This window comes from Talpa europaea (genome assembly GCF_964194135.1).
Source record: "Talpa europaea genome assembly, chromosome: 6".
Lineage (NCBI taxonomy): Eukaryota > Metazoa > Chordata > Mammalia > Eulipotyphla > Talpidae > Talpa > Talpa europaea.
In genome coordinates, this window is record NC_140072.1 from 55,653,636 (window position 1) to 55,676,296 (window position 22,661).

A 22,661-nucleotide genomic window follows, 5' to 3' on the forward strand; every position below is an offset into this window, starting at 1 on the left:
ATCCCTTCCAGCACCATCCATGTTGCTGCAAATTGCATGTGTTTATCTTTTTTGAATGCTGAGTAATATTCCATGGTGTATATGTACCACATCTTCTTGATCCAGTCATCTATTTTTGGGCATTTGGGTTGTTTCCAAAACTTAGCTATTGTAAATAGTGCTGCTATAAACATAGGGGTGCAGGTGCTCTTTGGAATTGATGTGTCTGTGTCCTTTGGGCAAATACCTAGGAGTGGAATTGCTGGATCATATGGAAGCTCTATGTTTAGTAGGTCCAGAAATCTCCACATAGCTCTCCATAGTGGTTGGACCAGTTTGCACTCTCACCAACAGTGCAGGAGAGTTCCTTTTTCTCCACATCGTTGCCAACATTTGTTGTTGCTAGTTTTTTTTAATATGTGCCATTCTCACTGGTGTAAGATGGTATCTCATGGTAGTTTTAATTTGCATTTCCCTGATTACAAGTGATGTTGAACATTTTTTCATATGCCTTTTGGCCATTTGCATTTCCTCTTCAGAGAAGTTTCTTTTTAGCTCTTCTGCCCATTTTTTGACTGGATTATTTTCTTTGTTTGTGTTGAGTCTCATCAGCTCTTTGCAGATTTTTGTGATCAGTCCTTTATCATTAGTGTTGTGTGCAAAAATATTCTCCCAGTCAGTGGGGTTTCTCTTTGTTTTTGTTATTGTCTCTTTTGCTGTGCAGAAGCTCTTTAATTTGATGTAGTACCAGCTGTTTATCTTTGCCTTCACTATCACTGCTTTGGGTGATGTGTCTGTAAAGATATCTTTGATGTGCATATCACGTAGTGTTTCACCTATATTTCCTTCTATGTGTTTTGTGGTTTCTGGTATTATGTGTAGTTCTTTAATCCATTTTGAGTTGATTTTTGTGTATGGTATGAGGTAGTGGTCAAGCTTCATTCTTTTGCATGTAGCGACCCAGTTTTCCCAGCACCATTTATTGAACAAACTTTCTTTGCTCCAATGCATAGTCTTTGCTCCTTTGTCAAAGATTAGTTGACCATAAATCTGTGGGTTTATTTCTGGATTTTCTATTGGATTCCATTGGTTTGTGTGTCTGTTCTTGTTCCAATACCATGCAGTTTTGATGATTATGGCTTTGTAGTATAGTTTGAAGTCTGGGAGTGTGATGCCTCCATTCCCTTCTTTTTTGTTTTTTCACGAGAGCTTTGCCTATTTGGGGTTTTTGGTGATTCCATATGAATTTCATCAATAATTGTTCTATTTCTTTGAAGAATGACATTGAAATTTTGATTGGAATAGCATTGAATCTGTATATTGCTTTTGGTAGGATGACCATTGTAATAATGTTTATTCTTCCAATCCATGAGCAGGGGATGTCTTTCCATTTCTTTGTGTCTTCTTCTATTTCTTTTAACAGTGTTTTATAGTTTTCTTTGTATAGGTCCTTTACCTCTTTTGTTAGATTTATTCCCAAGTATTTGATTTTTTTTTTGTCTCAATACTAAAAGGGATGGTTTTTTAAATTTCTTCTTCTTCAGATGTATTGTTTGTGTATAGGAAGGCTACTGAGTTTTGTGTGTTGATTTTGTATCCTGCCAAGAAAGTGCATTTTCTTAGTCATCATGGAATCATATTTGACATCATAAAGAACAAGTTATTTTATAAGTGTGTTGATTAAATTATGTCTACAGAGAACAGTAATCTAATGGGAGTTTTTCTTAGTAAATCTACTGTATGTTCTTTTGAACTGAAGAATAAATGCCAAAATACTTCCTTTTCTCTCAGTAGTTAAGTATCAATTTAGAGGCAGAAAATAGATTAGTGGTTGCTAGAGGTGTAGGGGATAGGAGGAATAGATGGTGGTAGTTCTAAGGGCATAAGACTTCTTTCTGAAGTGAAGAAAATGTTTTAAATTGACTGGTTATATTTTGCACATATCTGCAAGTTATACGAAAACAGGAAAAACTATTGAATTATAAACTTCAAATGGGTGAGTTGTATGGTATTAGTAATGTATCTGAACAAAGCTATTAAAAAGCAACTGAGCATCACACACATTTATTCACTGAACCATTTTATCCTTTATGAAATTGGGTGGTTGATGCCACAATGTCTATTTCATGACACTATTTGTTATACCAGATTACCCAGAAAGCAAACAAAATAACACTCCAAACTTCAAAACAAGTCTCATAAACAAACACTATATCTGAATATTTTTTAATTTTCTTGTCACTACTTAAAATTGCACTTTATTTTTCCTGAATGAACTAATTGAGATAGCATAAATTAGCAATATTTTGAAAGATATTTCACATATTAACGTGTACAGTATGCTCAATGCCTATTTCAAACATAGTAAAAATCTTATATGACCTCAGAATTCAAATTTGTCAATATATTAACTGAAAAAATTACTAATACAAAAGAAATTTCATAACCAGATTGTTCAGTACTAGAAGATTTGCTAATGTAATTGCTACTATGATTGTTAACTATGATAAATAGATCATCAATAATACTGAAAAATAGTTTTAAGATTTAAAGTTAGGGCATAAAGTAATCCTGTGTGACCAAAATAACTCATGTTTTAAAGGTTTTACCAGGGACTACCAAGTCTTGGATGCTTTCAGGACTTTTCCCAGAACTTGCTAAAGTCTAATGGGATGTAATGTGGTAAATACTGTTTCTAAGACCTGCCTAAGGGAGCAATTGGATCTGCTGGGGCCTGCTACAGTTGGGCTGCTTCCAGTTCCTGTCCTGGACTCCCTGGGGTATGCGCGGGTGTACCACTAGGGGGCCTGCTTCCAGGACCCTCCCCAAGATCTGCTGGGGTCTGTCAGAACCTGCTGTAGAAGGACCACTCTACAGTTCTGCTCTGCTACTTTCAGGGCATGCCACGCCATTGGGGCTAATGGTGCCTGCCCAGGCCATCTGTTTGGCCTATTCTACTTTTTGCTGGGGCTCCCCTCCTTTGAATATTACTCCAATGATTACTCATAATCATTGTTTTTCCTTTGGGAGTTATTGACTTTGTTCTGCTGCAAACTACCTGTATGTGGAGGAGGTGAGCCCAGGGTCTTCACTCTGCCACCATCTTCCCTAGTGTCAGTAAACTTTAAATAGTGACATGTACATCTTTGTCCTGCCCACAAAGGCTGACTTCCTTGTCATTTGTGTTTTTAAAACTGTTATTAAAGTGATTATATGTGAACTTTATTTGCAGTTTTTACTATTCTCTGTATTTATATTTATTTTCACTGTTGTATTCCTTGAATATAGTTTTGTTTTCTCTTTGTTTTTTAATCACACTTGCCTAAGCTATGTATATTTTACTGATTTAACTTCTAACCTTAACTTTTAGTTTTAATTGATTAAATCTTTCATGTCTTTTTTATATCACTGATTTCACTTTTACCAGTTTTGCTCTCAATTATGGTATATTTTAACTTTTTTGGTTTGGCTTCATAGTTTATGTGTTTTGATTTTTCCAATTTTTTGTGTTTTCTAATGCTTGTGTGTGAAGATATAATTTTTAAAAAATGACTTTATCCATACTCCATAGGTTTTGATATGAACTATTTCATTACTGTTTATTTTAAATGAACAATAATATCAATTTTGACTTCTCCCTTAACTGAAGAGTTGTTTAGAAGTGAATATTTAAATTTCCAAGTATTGATAATATAGATCATATTTTTTTAAAGGTCAGAAAATGTAAATGTAATTTATTGCTTTTAACTACATAAACTTTACTGAATTATTGTTCCTTTACAATACTCTATGAGATTTAGAGGTATAGGTTCATAACTCTTCAGATGTGTATTATCAAATCACACTTACCACGAAGTCACCCATAATCCTTCACCAAAGTGCATTGGGCTCCCTTCCCCTTTGCTGATAACCCCCTCAAATATAGATCATATTTTACTGGAATCTCTAGTTAGCTCTTCTATGATTGAATCTGGCATTAAAATAAACCAGATGAATGTTGGATCCTTCCTAGGGAACAATTCACCATGTAAAATGTTAAACAATTAAGTAAATTGAATTTAGTTTTAGTTTTAATAATTAAGATGCTTTCTTTCTTTGTATTTGATTTCTTTTAGTCTTATTGCTCTGACCCAAACCTTGTGTTAGATCTGAAGAACCTCATCGTTCTTTTTGCTGACACACTTCAGGTTTGTGACTTGTATTTGCATATATTTTATCTAGTTTAGTATTTTATCTGCTCAAAATCTTTCCATTGTCTATCTCAGGTTTAGTAAGGTATCTTTTCTTTGTTTTTCTTCTTTTTCTAGAGCTAGATCTATGTATTTCTTTATGGCATTTCTAGTCATCACCCTAACCATATGTATTCACGTAAATAGTTACCACCTTAAAAAAAAAAAAAAAAACAATTACCACCCTTTTTTCCACAAGTGTAGATCAGCTAATAAAACCACCCACTAACTTAGTTTTTTGAAATATCCTAATTCAGATGTTGTAGTTGAGAAATTTTAGAGTCTTAAGTGCCATACTAAATAATGATTATTGACTTGAACAATATATTGAAACAAATAAAATAACATTAGAAGTAGGTAAGAGTAGCAGCATTTTTAGTTTCTCATCCTACTCCTAAAGGTTGCTAAAAATTACCAGGAGTTGTAGTAGGGACAACTAAACTGACAGTGTACCATATATATATATCCATATATATATATATATATATATATATATTGATTTTATTGTTAATTAAGCTTTTTTCTGATTATCTTCTATAATTTGCTATGTATCTTTTAATTCTCAAGAGATGAGCACTAGATTTTTGGTGGAATGAAAGATTCTTCCATATGGTTTCATTTGAATTGTTGGCCGAAGAACAAGAATACCTTTCAGTGCCTAATTATCTCTAATGTTAGTAAATTATTCACCTTAGAAAATGAAGCTTTTAATTTTATTTCAGGTGTATGGTTTTCCTGTAAATCAACTTTTTGACATGCTGTTAGAAATCAGAGATCAGTATAGTGAAACTCTGCTAAAGAAGTGGGCAGGTATTTTCAGGTGAGAAATTATCTATAGTTATGTGTGTATGCAGCGCATGTACACGTGTGTATACACAAGTATTTTTATGCATAAAGTTTTTCATTTGTAATAAACATCGAGTTCATATGACTTCTATTTTCTAGCTATGCTCCAGATTATGATTCAAAATTTGAGTAATTATAGTGATGACCAAAATAAAGTTCTCAAAACATCCAATTTCAAAGTGTTAGTGTCTGCTATGTGGGGCATCACCTTGTCCCATTTGGGCTTCTTTGTTTCCTTGAGTAAATGTCAAGTACCTTGGTTCATAATCTCCAGATTTTCTTGCGGATTTTATTCTACTTTTTCATTTCCTCTTTGAGGATCATTACTAGTCTATGCCTCACTATAAGGCAGTGACTTTTAAAGACTTTCAAATAATTTAGATTCTTCAGGAACCTTTTTGAAGACTTATGTAATTCCTTATTTTTATTCTCCACACACAGAGAAAATAACCTATTACAATGCAATGTGTTTGAAACATATTATTTAAATAGTTATTGCAACATACATACTACAATAAGAAAGTTATTCTGTTATACCCTCTACCCACAAACATCATACCTTCTTGGAATCTTTTCCTGTTATACACCCCATATGAACTCACTTGAATTTTTTCTCTTTATTAATCTTTACTCCTTTACTTAAAGTGGCCTTTCTGCCTCCTGCATGATTCCATTCCCAGCTCAGCCTATCCTGTTTTCAAGTTCTTATAGCTTTAAATTGTACATTATTCCTTTAATCTTACTCTGCTCAGTATGTGAAAATATCTGATAATTACTAGTCCAACTCATTTGTATATATTATTATAAACAATTGTTTTTCTAAAAATCAGGTTTACCTGATACTATTATGTTTAGGGGAAGAGTATCTCTATAGGAACCTTTGAAATTAATAACATGATATATCCTTGATCATAAGAATAATTTCAGTAAATTTCTGTTTTGATTTTGGTAGCACGACCTCTACTTTTAGAGACTCCCCCAGTCTAGTTAAGGAGTCAGAATCTATGGATGAAAAAAAGTCATACTAACACAGAGCATTTGGTGGAGTAAATGAACATGTTTTGTATTTATATAGAAGCTACTTTTCCTTATCTGCCAATTCTGAAAATTAGAATAGAAGAGCTAGTGTAGGATTAAACAACATCAACAGATATATCTTATATAAAAACTCAAAGTAAATTAAATCTCTTTGCCTTTTCTAGAGCACACATTATTTTTTTGTCACTTACCTTAAAGCTTCAACATGTTGCCTTAAAATGTTCTTTCTCATATATTAAATACTATGAACTTATTTTTGTAATTGTGTTCCACTTGTTTTAGAGTTTTTTTCTTTTAAATATATTCTTCTTGGATCAAGTGACTATGTTATAGAAGAAATAGACTAGAGATTGAGAAACATTATATATATAAATATATATAGCACATACACATGCATTATATATATATAAATATAATATATATAGGACATTCACAATCACTGGAGTTCACCTGTAAATTTGTTGAGATAACACAATTATTAATTCACCTTCCTTTGCTGCCTCTTTCCTTTCCTCCCTTCTTCCCTCTTTTCCTTTCTTCCTCTCCTTCCCTCCTTCTCCCCCCCCCTTTTTTTTTTTAATAGAAACATACTTGATTCTGACAACTATAGCCCTATACCGGTAACAAGTGAAGAGATGTATAAAAAGGTGGTAGGACAATTCCCATTTCAAGATATAGAGCTGGAAAAGGTAAGGAATACTTTAAACTTCTCTGATTGATTTGACATCCTCTAGAAGTTTTCATTGTGTCTGTATCATTTAAAGGCATTTCTTCCAACTTCAGAGGTTGCAACTGTAGAATATCTTCAGATAACACTTTTTGGATTTAGAAGAATAGTAATTCTTGTTTTGCGGATCAGCAGATGACTTTGGGGTCCTAATGCTCTGAAAAGTTTAGGGGATAGATGGGAGTGTTCCAATTTGGTTTATGCTTCAAAATACTTGATTTTATTATACCTTTAGAACATTTTCTCCCCTAAATATAGAGTAAAATTTACCCTGTGTGCTGTGTTACATCTTGGTTTTGACAGTGCATTGAATCATATATATACAGCCACAATATGATGTAGAAAAGTTCTATCATGCCCCCAAATCCCCTCAATCCTGCTACTTTTAAACCCCTGCCCTTTAGAAGCCACCAATCTGGTCATTATCTATTTTTGCCTCTTCCAGAGTGAGATAAATGGAATCATACATTATGTAACCTTTTGAGACTGGACTCTTTCACTGAACTGTTTAATATACTTGCTATTCATTTAAGTTGTTGCATGTATCAATAGTTCATTCCTTTTATTGGAGAAAAGCACTATAATTTACGTATGCATTCATGTGCTGAAGGGCATACATATTATTGTTTATTTAAATCTATATCTTATTTTTTTGTATCAGGAAACTTTAAGAGATAATTTCTTAAATTTTGGGTTCTTAAACAGACAATTCATATATAGAAGAAAATTTATTTTATATCTTAGTTTGTAAATATCTTCATGATATGTTGATTTGTGACATGTTTTCATATTAATTCTTGCGTTTACAGCAACCTTTTCCAAAAAAGTTTCCTTTCTCTGAATTTGTGCCAAAAGTTTACAACCAAATTAAAGAATTTATCTACGCTTGTCTGAAGTTTTCAGAAGATCTTCATCTCAGGTATAGTATGAAATAGTGAAAATGTAAAAAAAATAATGAATAGTGACTCTCTCAATATAAATATTCTGAAAAACATTTAGCTTGGATTTTTGAAGTCTTTCATTTTCTGTTTTGTTCAAGAAAGTATCCCCTAGTTCAACCAGTTTAGGAAAAAACAAAGAATAAATGAATAACTGAACAAATGAGAGGTAGAGTGTATCAGGCACCTCTGAAGATAAAAATAATTGTATGATAGTTTGTGTGACTTGTTTAATAGCCATTCTTAATAAATAAAAAATGAAACATGAGGTTTGTGCAACCACTTTGTTCTTTTCTCTAAAAATGAGATTGATTTTATACAAATGTTCTCTTGGAAATGATATTAACATTGGAAGTTATAAACTAAAACTTCCTCCCAGACACAGGGGCTACACTCTCTCCCTACTACCACCAAATGACCGTTACAATGGTTTCCAGGGTATTGTGAAGGATGTTACTGTACTTAAATTATTGCAAGCCCATTGCGTAATGGCTTTTTCTATCCTCTTTTGAAGGAAAGGTAATATGGTGAACGTGTAATGTGAGTCAAATCTTGTGAAATCCTTTTCTGGCTTGAATATATTAACTTTTTTTTTTGCCTGAAAACTCTTTTTGATATGTCTAACCCTGACAATTTACCAATAAATATTCAGTTTGGGGGGATTTTATTGCTGCCTTTCCTCTTTGGTTACCGTTAATCTTATTTCCTGGACTAAGTTTTTAATTTACCTTTTAACCTAGACAGAGATCATGTTGACAACTATAGCTATTATGGGGAGGAGGTATGATATGGGATGTGAGACAAAATATTTATAAAAACAATCATTTCTCTTTAAACACAAGGCCCTCAAAGCAAGAACAACTGCTATATAGAGATTTTTATGAAACTTCAGGGATAATTAGTCTCTTAAATCAAACATTCATTTTTTGCCTTCGCGAATTTTCTCTTATTTTGAATAGCAGATGTGGGAAAGCATTATAAATATTGAAAAAATATGTAACTGCATAAATTCTGATGATATAAAACTCCTATTTAAAGAAACTTCTTTTTTCTAATTATTTTTTCATTTTTTGTTTTTTAATTTTGTATATTTTTTAGACCATTTTTCATTTTTATACAATGTATGCATTTTCATTTTGGTTATAGTCCCCGTACAATTCCCACCACCCTTGTTTTGATCCTACTCCCTTCTCCCCCCGCCCCCTAGTGTGTTTCTGGCTTATAGTTGCTTGTTGATTTTGATTGTTACTTTAGTATAATTAATCTTTTCCCTGGTCCCTTATTTAGGTTTTCTAAATTCCTGCTATGAGTGAGACCATCTGGTATTTTTTTTAAAAGATTTATTTATTTATTTGTAAAAGCACTGGGTACAGTCAGAAGCACGGGAGGGTGAGAGAATTCACCAGAGCCAGAGCAGGGAACAGAACAGGCAGACCGACGAAATACACTGCTGAGGGGAGCAGCGGGCGCGGCAGGAGAGGTCTGTGTGCCATGTGGGACCCTCACCGGCGGCTTGGGATCGAACTGGCTCTGCAGAGGCTGCGGGCAGCTTTGCAGCTCAGCACTCAAATGCTGCGCCACCAGGGGAGGCCCTATTTTTCTTTTTCTTTCTGGCTTATTTTGCCGAGCATGATCCCTTCCAGCTCCATCCATGTTGCTGCAAATTGCATGAGTTTATCTTTTTGGATTGCAGAGTAACATTCTATTGTATATATGTACCACATCTTCTTGATCCAGTCACCTATTTTTGGGCATTTGGCTTGTTTCCATAGCTTACCTATTGTAAATAGTGCTGCTATAAACATAGGGTTGTAGGTGCCCTTTTGAATTAATGTTTCTGTGTCCTTTGGGTAAATACCTAGGAGTAGAATTGCTGGATCATATGGAAGCTCCATCTTTAGCAGATTGAGGAACCTCCACACAGCTCTCCATAGTGGTTGGACCATTTTACACTCCTACCAGCAGTGCGGAGAGTTCCTTTCTCTCCACATCGTCGCCAACATTTGTTGTTGCTAGTTTTTTTAATATGTGCCATTCTCACTGGTGTAAGGTGGTATCTCATTGTAGTTTTGATTTGTATTTTCCTGATTTTTTGACTGGGTTATTTACTTTGTTTTTGTTGAGTCTAGTCAGCTCTTTGTAGATTTTTGTCATCAGTCCTTTATTGTTAATATTGTGTGCAAAAATTTTCTCCCAGTCAGTGGGGTGTCTCTTTGGTTTGGTTACTGTCTCTTTTGCTTTACAGAAGCTCTTTAATTTGATGTTGTCCCATCTGTTTATCTTTTCCTTCACTATCACTGCTTTGGGTGATGTGTCTTTAAAGATGTTATTGAGGTGTATGTCATGTTGTGTTTTACCTGTATTTCCTTCTACATATTTTATGGCTTCACGTCTTATGTCTAGTTCTTTAATCCATTTTGAGTTGGTTTTTGCGCATGGTGTGAGGTAGCAATCAAGCTTCATTCTTTTGCATATTGCGACCCAATTTTCCCAGCATCATTTATTGAAGAAACTTTCTTTGCTCCATTGCATATTCTTTGCTCCTTTGTCAAAGATTAGTTGACCATACATCTATGGGTTTACTTCTGGATTTTCTATTCGGTTCCTTTGGTCTGTGTGTCTATTCTTGTTCCAATGCCATCAATTTTGATTGTTATTGGTTTATAGTATAGTTTGAAGTCTGGGAGTGTGATACATCCATTCCCTTCTTTTTTTTTAAGGAGAGCCTTGGCTATTCGGAGTTTTTGGTGACTCCATATTCATCAATATTTCTTCTATTTTAAAGAAAATTCTTTTTAAAAACAACAAATAAATGGGACTGCTATGGTAAAATAATGTTCTAACATTATTTATAAAATATATAAAATAATAACATACATAAAATAATAACATATAAAATAATGTTCTAACATGTTTTACTTGACTTCAAAAAAATAGAATACACACACAAATCTTTTTTTTAAATATTTATTTATTTATTTATACAAGCACTTTATGCGGTCAGAAGTGTGGGAGGGTGAGAGAACTCACCAGAGCCAGAGCGGGGAACAGAACAGGTAGGCTGAGGAAACACACTGCTGAGGGGAGCAGCGGGCGTGGCAGGAGAAGTCTGTCACACCATGTGGGACCCCTGCCAGCAGCCGGGTATCGAACCAGTGCCACAGAAGCTATGGGCAGTCTCATAGCCCAGTGCTCAACCGCTGCGCCACCATGGGAGGCCCCAGATCTTTTTATAAGTTATAAAATTAATAGTCTGTAAAGAATTTGGAAACTAAATAGCACAAAGAAGAAAAATTTGAAAGACCCAAAACTCTACCATGTAGTAAAATAACCATTCTCTCTATATAGGAATTTTTAAAAAATTAAGGTAACACTGGTTTACAACACTGTATATGACTTAAGGGAATAATTTCACACTTCCTCAGGTGTGTGTCACCACACCACACCAACCTCCAAGCCAGAGCATCCATAGTCCTTTACCCTAAGCCATTAGATTCTCTCCCCATTTTTTCCCTCTAATAGCTGCAACTCTGTAGGCATCTTTCTGGGGTTTGTTTTGGTTTAGTTTTGTCAGTTCGTTTGTTTTGTTTCTCTACATTCTACATATGAATAAATTCATCTGTTTTTTTGTCTTTCTCTTTCAGAATTATTTTACTTAGCATAATTCCCTTCAATTACCTCCATGTTGTTACAAATGGCAAGAGTACATCTTTTTTTTTTTTTTATGACTGAGTTGTATTCTATCATGTATATATGCCACATCTTCTTAATCCACTGCTCTGTGCCTGAACACTTAGGTTATTTCTATAATTTGACTATTGTTAATAGTGCTGCAGTTAACATATAAGTGCATCTATGCCTTTGAATTGGTGATTTTGTGTTCGACTAGATACCTAGGAGTTGAATTGCTGGATCATGTGGTGGATCTATTTTTAATATTTTGAGGAACTGCTATACTGTTGTCCATAGGGTGCTTACCAGTCTGCATTCCCAGCAGCAGTGCATGATGGTTTGTGGGAATTTCTTTCTAGTCTATCCTCCATGTGAATATATGCACAGCACTTCTTTAAAAGTTTTGAGAATGTTATAATGATCATTTTATGGTTTTGTTAATACTTTGACCGAAATTCACCAGGTTTTGACATTTTGCCATATTTGCTTTATTGTATTCTCCTTCCCTCATTTACCTTTCTCCTCCACTTCCTCACTCTGTGTGTGTGTGTGTGTATGTGTGTGTTATTAGAAGTACTTATGTTGAATTTGATTAAGACATGTTGAATTTGATTAATTAGCTAGGATACTGTCTGTTCTCTCTGTTGTATAGTTATCATTTTTCCTTTTACAATAAGTAACGTTTGTGTTTGTTTGGAACTACTTTGAGACTAAGTATTTTTTCTGTTGTCAGATGTCATCTACCTCCCTCACCCATATAGTATCATTTAATGTTTCTTGCCTGAGTCATTTTTTTCTCTGATAATTATTTATGATTTTAAACATCATCAAAATCTTGTATTTTGTTATTTGGCATTCTATTTTAAGGAGTCCTTCCCTTCTGCTTGCTTGCTATTTATTTATCTATCACCTCCCTGTCATCCTAGATTGTTCATTAAAATGGTTCAGTTCTCTACTATCTATGTATTTATTCATTTTTATGCTCAAATTGTCCCAGATGTAACTAGTGTGAACAGCTTCCAACTGCCACCTGTGGTTTTTTGGCACCCTGCAATTTGGCGGGACATTTCTTTATTTTCTGGGAAAAGATGTTTCAGGCTCATCTTGTATGTTTATTGGCCTAACCCTGATATTATTAACCTTTCCACGGATCCTAGTTCCTTTTAGTGTGAGTGGTGTCTTTTAAATAAGATCTGGGCATGTTTTCTTATTTTTAAAATGTGTCTTTTTGAATTGAGAAATAGTGAGGTTTTGTTTTATTTTAATGCATTCTGCTAATTGAAGTATTTATTTCAGTTACATTAATGTACTTAGTGATATGGTTGGATTTAAGCATGCTCTTTGTTATTGTTTTTCTATTTATCCCATTCATCTTTTCTGCCCATTTTTCCCAGTTTCCTTCCTGCCTTTTTGATTATTTTTTTTAAAGTATGCTTTATTTTACCTATTAGCTCGATTAACTTTATTTGTGTGACTGCTCTGTGTATCCTTAATTTACCATAGTTTGCCTTGAATAATAGTGTATCACTTTATATATAATTTAGTGATCTTACAACAATATAATGTAATTTATATTCTCACCCCCTTTGTGTTGTTGGTGTATATTTTACTTATATGCCTGCTTAAACCCTAAAATATATTACTGTTTCTGCTTAGAATATTTACAATTATTTTAAAATTCAAGAAATGAGTGGTTCTCTAGATTGGTCCACTTCATTTTCAGGCCTTCTCATTCTTCCTACAGATCTAGGTTGTTACACTTTAATATCATTTTTCTTCAGTGTAGAATTTGTTTTAGTATTTCTTTTTATGTATTTTTTGCTGGTGTTAGATTTTTCTAGTTTTAATTTATCTAAAATTTTTTTTGCTTTTGTTTTCAAAAATATTTTTCTTCAGATACAGAATTTTAGGTTAATGGTCTTCCCTTTCCCCACACTTTTTTTCCCCCAAAGATTTATTTATTTATACAAGAACCAGGGTATAGACCAGATGCGCGGGAGGGTGAGAGGATTCATCAGAGACAGAGCGGGGAACAGAACGTGCAGCCTGACTGAAATACACTGCTGAGGGGAGCAGCGGGAGAGACAGGAGAGATCTGCTGCACCATGTGGGATTCTAGCAGGCCGGCTGAGATCGAACCGGCGCTGCAGAGACTGCGGACAGCTTCACAGTGTTGTTCTCAACTGCCTGCGCCACCAGGGAGGCCCTATTTCCCCACACTTTAAAGATATCATTCCATTCTTTGTATCTATGGTTTCTGAAGAGAATTAAGTCTTCTTAACTGTTGTTCTTTAGTGTACTGTCTTTTTGTTTCTTTGAAGATTTGAGGATTTTTCTCTTTGTCTTTGTACTTTACAATTTGACTATTATGTGTCGATGTGTTTTTTAAACTGTATTAATTCTCTTTGAGGGGTGTTGAACTTTTTTTTTTTTTTTTTTTCCTGGGACCCTCGCCGGTGGCCGGGGATTGAACTGCAGGCTGGCTGCGGGCAGCCTCGCAACCTAGCGCTCAACCGCTGTGCCACCAGGGGAGGTCCAGGTATTGAACATTTTGAATCTGTGGGTTGAAATATAGTATCAAGTTTGGAGATAATTTTGTCAGCATGTACTTAAATATGTTTCCTTTATCATTTTTTTCTTTTTCTTGGGTGATGCCAACCTGTTTGATAGATAATTCAGATTTCATCACTGCTTGATGAGCTGAATGTGAGTCTAGTTTTTAATTAGTTTTAAAGTACTTCTGATTTCAGTGGCAATTGCAGAAGTCTCTTTGTCCTCAAGATCAAGTTTGAAATTCCAAAGCTTCTATCCAGGGGCTTACTTCTGATCTTAACAGGATTTGAGCTGGGCTGGGTTTCAGATTTAGTTGGTTTTTGCTCTCCTAGGATTGAATTTCAGTAGCGACCTGGAACCTAATCCCCTTGCAAAATTTTCAAGATCTTTCTGATACTTTGCACTTCCCCCACCATTTCTTATAGAACATAATTCCTGTAGGAGTTGATTCTTTTTTTTTTTTTTTTTTTTTTTTTGTGGGACCCTCGCCAGTGGCTGCCGGGGAATGAACTGGCACTGCAGAGGCTGCGGGCAGCCCCGCAACCCAGTGCTCAACCGCTGCGCCACCAAGGGAGGCCCCAGGAGTTGATTCTTAGTTTAGGTTGGCTAAGTGTATTTATTTTTGTTTGTGGGCTCTTCCAGATTCCAGCCTATAAGAATAGCCCACACTTAAAGGTTTGACTGATTTCTCTGCATCCCTGCTAAGGCATTTTATTCCTTCATCCACCTGTACCCAGATTAGGCAGTTGGCCCTATTTATGAAAGTGCATGCTGCTTTTTGCTCACTTTCAAGAGTTTATCCTAGTGTGCAGTTTAATTCCGTTATTATTATTTTTTTTGGTGCTCATTACACTTCACTGATATTGAAAGAAAATACAGCTTTTAGCCTGGATCTAGTTTTCTTATTTTGAAGGTAGTGACCATGTTTCTCGATATCATATTCAAAATTGGAACTTCTCCTAGATCATTTTAAAGCATGATAGAGAGATTTAATAAGTACAAGATACTATGAGAGTGATGAATAACAGGGGCACCAGATTAACCAATGATGTTAATCACTTTCCTAGCAACCTGTACTTATCATAGCTTATATTGCAATTGATATGATATAATTATGAGTTTAACCTATGAGGGCAGGAACCATTGCAATGTTGATCACAATTGTGAACTCTCTATTTACCAACACAATGCCCAGCTCATTATATTTTTGTTAAGTGAAATTTTCAATTTAATAAGTATTTGAAAAAGGTGGTAATGGGCTAAATATATTAGTAATTAAATCTATCTTTGTATGGACTCTGTAAAATTATTTTAATGTCTTTCTTTTCCTTAGCCGATTATGGCCTGGCATTCTGTAGCCTTATTTATTTCTAATATTTTTCTCTTTTCCACTTAGCATGATGTATGTGTGTGTTGTGCGTGTGTATATATAATCTATATTTAAAATTTTAAGAGTTTTAATTCAACCATATTAAGCCTCAGATTTTATTCTGAAGAAGAGAAATCAATGAGATAAAATTTGTGACCAGTGTCCACAAGTGATAAATAATTAACAAGGAAATACTCATTAATCATTATTTATAATTACTTCTTGATATTTATAAATAAATGTCAGTAAAATGATAACCTTATCAGTAAAGAAATGTTTGTCCCAAAAGGGACATATCCAAAAGGCTATATTTTATATAGGTCACCTTGGGTTATATTCAGGATCTTATAAAGAATCTGTTAAGTCCTGGATTTAGTCTGCTGGTTACAAGACTGTTTTGTTTTTTTTTAAACTTTGCATTTAAAGTTACCTATTATATACTTTTCTTTATGTTTAGTTTCCTTGGGTGAAAAGAAAATGTCTTTATTGATCACTTTTTGCATAATAGGGATTATAAAATATTTATGCAGAATTAAACTCCTGGCTTGAACCATTTATTTGGGAATGAAAACTAAAGAGATGTTATATGAAAGATGCCAGTATCAGAGTGTGTGCCAATACACACACGTTTATATATATATATGTGTGTGTGTGTGTGTGTGTGTGTGTGTGTGTGTATATATATATATATATATATATATATATATCTTTATCAGCTAATTGTATAGAAAGTCTACAGAAAGACCAGGTTGGAAAGTCACAAATGTTAATAATCCATGAAAGAACTTCTAAGTGTGGGAGAAATTTTGGTTTCAGGATGAGTCATGCTGGGGAACTCTTTACTGAGAGCGAATACATCACACTATGTAGGCTTTGAGTTTTAGACTCCTGTGTTAAAATCTTTTTTTTGCCATGTACTCACTATGTGACCTTGTATAAGTTACTTAACTTTTCTGTGTTTTCATTTCTTCATTGGTAAAGCAGGGATAATAAAAGTTCCTACTTCATTTGATTATTGTGAAGGGTAAATGAATTTTAATATATTAAAATAGAATAATTTCTGGTCATAATAAATGTTATTTGCTATTATTATAATCACCACTACTACTATTATTATTATGACAAATAACACTTGTACCTTGTTTGTAAAATAATTCTGCTACCTGGTGTGACATACTCTTAACAATTCTTTTTCAGCTCAACTGAAATTGATGACATGATTCGTAAATCTACAAACCTGTTGCTAACCAGGACTCTGAGCAACTCTCTGCAGAATGTCATTAAAAGGAAGAATATTGGCCTTACTGAGGTAAATCTTCTCTTAATGGAGACAGCCAAGGCAATATTTGAACAAATGTCTTAAGCTCTTTGCCTTATTTATGAATCACTTATGACTTCTCTGTGGTCCATCATGTTATTCCTTATGGGCTCCTGATGGTTAAAGTGCAAAATGAAATTCCCTATTTCTCCTTTGTTCAGTTTTGAGAAATCCATTATTTTTTTAAATTTATTTATTTATTTTTATAGAGGCATGTTTTATTTATTTGTTTGTTTGTTTGTTTGTTTTGTTTATACATGCCCTGGGTACAGTCAGAAGCGCGGGAGGGTGAGAGAATTCACCAGAGCCAGAGCAGGGAGCAGAGCAGGCAGAAGGACCGAAGTACACTGCTGAGGGGAGCAGCGGGCGGCAGGGGAGGTCTGTGCGCCATGTGGGACCCTCCTCCGGTGGCCGGGGAGCAGCCGGGGATCGAACCGGCGCTGCAGAGGCTGCGGACAGCTTCGCAACCCAGCGCTCTACCGCTGCGCCACCGGGAAGGCCCTCCATTATTTTTTTATGTTGTCTTTTTCTCATATTCACTACCTTAGCTGACTTTCCTCTCTGAAGTTGTTGGGATAAATTTCTACTACCTGCCATAGACCTAAAAAATTATTTTGGTTGGAGAATATATTCAACATCAGGTATCATACCCAAATGAATGGCAGTTCAAATATAGCATATGATATGAACTTACAACTTGCCTGCATAAATTACTGATGCCAGGGGTATTGGCATTCATACTCCATAGTTAGTGTTAGACTCAGTTTTTATTTTTGAGATACTTAATGTACGTGAATGGCAAATTATTCTTTATTGTTAAGTCTAGGGATTTGGTATTGAGGAAACATGAGAGAAAGGCAATCGTCATGTTTCTGAGGAAGCTTGTGAAATCTCACAAGGGGAAGAAGAACATTTTACATATGTTGGAAACTCTATTTTGGCAAACTGAAGATTTGACTCCTTGGCATGTAGTCCTAAAATGTAGAAATATGTGAAGTTTCTTTTCTCTTATAAACCCAGGATTGCTTGGGAGTCAGAGCCTGCCATTTTCTGGAAATTATAGTGCCAAATATAAGAGCTCTGAGAAATTTTGTTTTACAGGGAAAGGGAAAGGCCATCTGTTTTTACCTGTAGAAGTGATCTAGTTTGAAAACCAGTTGCTCTCAAAATAAAAAAAAAAAAATGACATTTTCAGATATACACTGTCAAGGATTATGGTGAAATTTAGCAAATGGTTAATGACACTGACTCATAGTCAAAGACAGCTGGAAGCCAAGTGAACATCTACTTCAGATTTTGGATTGATTTTCTCATTCCTTGAGTTAAGATTTTACCTAGATTTTCTTTTTTTTAATTGATGTAACAATGTAGAGAAACCAAACTGAGGAGCAGATAAAGAGAAGCTTGAATACTAACCCTTGAAAGCTGACTGTAGAACTGAAGCATCCAGAGGTGGGAGGGATGGGGAAAGGGTGAGAACAAAGAAGTAGTACAATGGACCATAGTGGTGCACTATGGGTGATTTGAAGGTAGGTGCACTGGGGTGGCAATATCTGAGCAGGGTTCCTAAAAATACAACTTCCAAAATACAAATAGTAATGTAAGTGTTGAGACTTTAAATTGTCATATTATAAGATGGGGCATTGGCAGTGATTGAGTTCTAGAACAAACCTTTTTTACAATTGAAAGTCTTGTTTGACATTATTTAGGGCAGTACCTAATTTTGCAGAGCTTTCATTCTGTTACATGGCACATAAATATTAGGTATTGCTGTTATATGCCTGAGAATAGGCTAATTTCTTTTCACAAGCAGTAAAGCTATAGCAAGGCGAGTTTGAGTGAAAATTAGAAAGTCCTCCTGCTTTTGCTGGAGTATACTGTTTTTATTTTGATTCCTAAGTAGGAGAGGAAGTTTGTCATTTGTTTGTGAGGTATCTCTACATTATAACTCTTAATATATGTCATTCAATTTAGTAGTCTTCATATAAAGTCATTTTACACAAGTAGCATAGCAAGACATGTTGTAATAGAAGCAGATTGGGCCGTAGAAGACTCTTGAATTTAATTGTGGCTGTGCCATTGATTTACTTTGACATCATAACATCTGATGCCTCAATTCTTGGGTTTTGTTAACTCCATTGTCCTGGTCAAGGGTACTCAACAGATCAGGTATGATAGGAAGAACTATTTCATAATTCTTGGCACTATTTCAATGAGTGCTAAATGTTATTCCTGTCACTGCATATTTTTAGGCAAATGTAGTTTGTTATTAATACTTTTGCATATGAATGAAGGAATATCCACACACCTATTATTATGGTTATTATGATGGTGTTTATATGTATAGATGATATAGACATGATTTTTTTTTTAATCAACAAACAATAAATCTTTGTCTTTTACTCTCCTTTGGAAAGAGAAGACCTATCTCCATTTCAGGTAACTAAAGTAAGTTCACATCTGGAATCATTATCATAATAGGCAACATTTGTGGAACAGTAATAGTCTTCAAAGTCCAATCACAAATACCACACTATTTAGTACAACACCTTTTGAAACAAGTTCAGAATGTGTTATTATTCCTACTTTATGGAAGCATAATTAAAATTCAGGCAGAATGATATGCTCATACAACCATCAAAATGATAGCAATGAGACCTAAGTCCAGGCTGTTCCTTTCAAAATGTGTTCACTTTTATTATAATGTGCTACCTTCCATATTTATTTAATTATCATGTCATAACAAAAATAAAGTTTTTTATAGGAGGTCCATAGTAATTTCGAAATTGTTCTAGTCAGAGATGGTTTTATGGCAAGGAGCATGTATTCACTCAAACAATAGTATTAGAAGCACACAAAGTGCACAGAATCCTGTTTGAGGATTTTACTTTTTTTTTAAAGATTTATTTTATTTATTTTTACACAAGAACCAGGGTACAGGCCAGATATGTGGGAGGGTGAGAGGATTCACCTGAGACAAAGTGGGGAACAGAACAGGCAGATCTACTGAAATACACTGCTGAGGGGAGCAGACGGCAAGACAGGAGAGGTCTACTGCACCATGTGTGTATCTCCATGGCTGGCGGGGATTGAAACAGTACTGCAGAGGCTGCGGACAGCTTCACAGCTCTCCGTTCAACTCCCTGCACCACCAGGGAGGCCCTGTTTGAGGATTTAATTATATTTATTTTATTTTTTTAAAGATTTATTTATTTATGCACACAAGAACTGAGGTACAGTCCAGAGATGCAGGCGGTGAGAGGATTCACCAGAGACAGAGTGGCGAACAGAACAGGCAGACTGACTGAAATACACTGCTGAGGGGAGCAGTAGGCGAGGCAGGAGATATCTGCCTTGCCATGTGGAGATTGAACTCATGCTGCAGAGGCTGTGGATTGATTCATAGTGCAGTGCTTAACCCCCTGCGCCACCAGGGAAGCCCCTGTTTAAGGATTTTAAACCATTCTTTTGGGACTGAAGTTCCTGTATGCTAATGTGTTTCTGTCTGCCTATCTTTGTTTGAGGTTGCATGGTATCTCATCACTTTTATTTCCTGTCCATGTGTTCTATTTTTTTGTCTCTTTATATATACTGACATTCTTGCTTTTCTTATACTTTCTTTGCGCATGTTGAGCTAGTTCAATACCATACCTTTCAGTTCTAGTAACTGCTATAACTTTAATGCCTTGGTATCTCAGACTTTAAGTGCTTAGCCTAGTTCAATCATCAGTGAAATTTTATTCCTATGGCTGCTTCTTCAGAGTCTGTGGGATAAAGGGCAATTGAACAGTGATCAAGAGTATGTTCTAGAGCAGACTGTCTGTGTTCCAGTTTTGGCTCTCACCTTAATAAGTGTCTTTGGACAAATTAATTGACTTTCTGTATAAAATGGGAACCATAATTTCATATATTTCATGGGATTGTTGTGAGGATTAAATGGACATGTAAATTACTTAGAGCAGTGCTTGGTACATATAAAACACTCAATGCATATTACCAGTTAGTAAGAAAAAGTTCTGGGCATGTAAACAAATATTGTAAGGTCTAGTACAGAGATGGGGATTTTCAGTTAAGAAAAGTTAGAACCACAAACAAAAGAGATCCTGCTTACATTTTAGTATAGAAAATTGATAATAAATAAGAGAAAAAATTAATAAATTAATCATCTTAAATGATAAAAGGTGGTGAATGTTATGGAGAGTAGAAAATTAACCTGGATTAAAGAAATCAGGAGTTTGATGGAGATTCAAGGTTGGTCTTATTAAAGAGCAACATCTTGATATGGTGAGTTATTATTGAAGAGGGAGTATTCTTGGTAGAGGTTAGAACTAGAGCAAAGGTATGAAAGTAAAGAAATTGACAAGTCTAGGGAATAATAAGGAAGCAGGGATAGCTGGAATGGAGTGAGCAAGGGGAAGAAAAACAGGCAATTAGTTCAGAGAGGTGCTAGGGGTTTGTGGCAAGCCATTGGAAAATGTTTGGCTTTCATTTTTATCAAATGTTGAGCCAATGCAGAATTTTTATTAGGAACCCAGTAAGACATATTTCAAAAGGATCACATTGAATGTGACATTGAGAATAAACAATAAGATACACCAGGGAGATCACTTACGAGGCTATGTGATTTAATGGAAGGTTGAATAATCACTTATTCACCATGATTTAATGGAAGGTTGGGTGATAGCCATGTAAGTGGTGATGAGTGATAAGATTTGGAGTGTAGAGCTAGCATGCTTTCCTAATGATTGGTTGTAAGGAAATGAGAAGGTTAAATGTTGAAGATAACTCAAAGATACTTTGATTTGAACAACTAGAAAATTGTTTATTTCCCATGAACTATGATGGGTAGTATTAGCTTCGGTTTTGGGGAAGATTGGGAATTTGGTTCTGGACTTAATATTTTTTTTTTAAGATTTTTTAATTTATTTTTACAAGCACTAGGTACAGTCAGAAGCACTGGAGGGTGAGAGAATTCACCAGAGCCAGAGCAGGGAACAGAAGAGGCAGACTGATGAAGAAATACATAGCTGAGGGGAGCAGTGGGTGGCAAGAGAGGTCTGCGCGCTATGCGGGCCCCTCGCTGGGGGCTGGGGATCGAACCGACCCGGCAGCTCGGCAACCCAGCGCTTAACTGCTGCTCCACCAGGCGAGGCCTGTGGACTTACTAAATTTGTAGTGTCTTTTAGTCATATAGTTTGAGATATTGACTAAGCAATTGTCATATGAGTTTGGAGACTGAGAGAGAGGTTTCACCTGGAGACAAAAAGATGGGAACATATAAATAATACTTAAAATAACCTGACTTGATATTACATCCAAGGAAATTAATAAAGATGGAGAAAAGAAAAACATAAAAGACTGAACCTTTGGCACTCCAAAATTAAGTCAGGAGAAAAAGAAACCAGCAAAAGAGTCTGGAAAGGGCCCACTGGGGAAGTAATAAAAACAAACAAAAGGAGAGTTTGGTGACTTGGAAACCAAGTGAAGAAAGTATATCAAGAAAAGGGTGTGGAGGAAGGGGCGGAGCAACATGGCGGCGAGGAGACGCTGCGAGTAAGATCTCCCATTAAAAAAAGTTAATAGGGAGGAAAAGCGGCAGGTCCCAGTGAGAACTGGGTCACGGAAGATAAACGGAGGACTCCAGCAAACTGCCCGAAGAAGAAAGTTGCCATAAAAGAGGACCAGAAGGGAGGGAAGCGCAGAACCCTGCTCCCCTCCCCCGCCCACAGAGGCAGCACTCTCCGACCGGCAGAGACGAGGGAAACAACAAACCAAAACGCACAACAAGAAAAACGGACGCAGCAAGTGGGACTGTGAGTGGAAAGGAACTATTTCAGCCACCACACCCCGTGAACGGGAGCTGAGGCGAACCCTGCAGGATCCGCCGCGGAGGTGAGCTCCAGGCGCCATTGAAGAGAGCCCCGCCCACCAGGAGGAGACCAGCACCAGCACACAGCCCCGGCCGCCCTGTAAGCTTGCGCGAAAGCGGCGC

General features: G+C 35.6%; 1 protein-coding gene across 2 annotated transcripts in view; it reads left to right on the top strand.

Moving 5' to 3' along the window:
- EXOC6B (exocyst complex component 6B) overlaps positions 1–22,661 on the top strand; it is a gene marked incomplete at both ends in the record, with an annotated part of 577,226 nt that overhangs the window by 305,578 nt on the left and 248,987 nt on the right. For both annotated transcript variants that reach the window (XM_084235083.1, XM_084235084.1), the window contains 5 exons: positions 4,095–4,166; positions 4,931–5,028; positions 6,676–6,781; positions 7,629–7,738; positions 16,549–16,660. In XM_084235083.1, the coding sequence (XP_084091209.1) occupies positions 4,095–4,166; positions 4,931–5,028; positions 6,676–6,781; positions 7,629–7,738; positions 16,549–16,660 (498 nt within the window). The remainder of the gene's footprint in view (positions 1–4,094; positions 4,167–4,930; positions 5,029–6,675; positions 6,782–7,628; positions 7,739–16,548; positions 16,661–22,661) is intronic.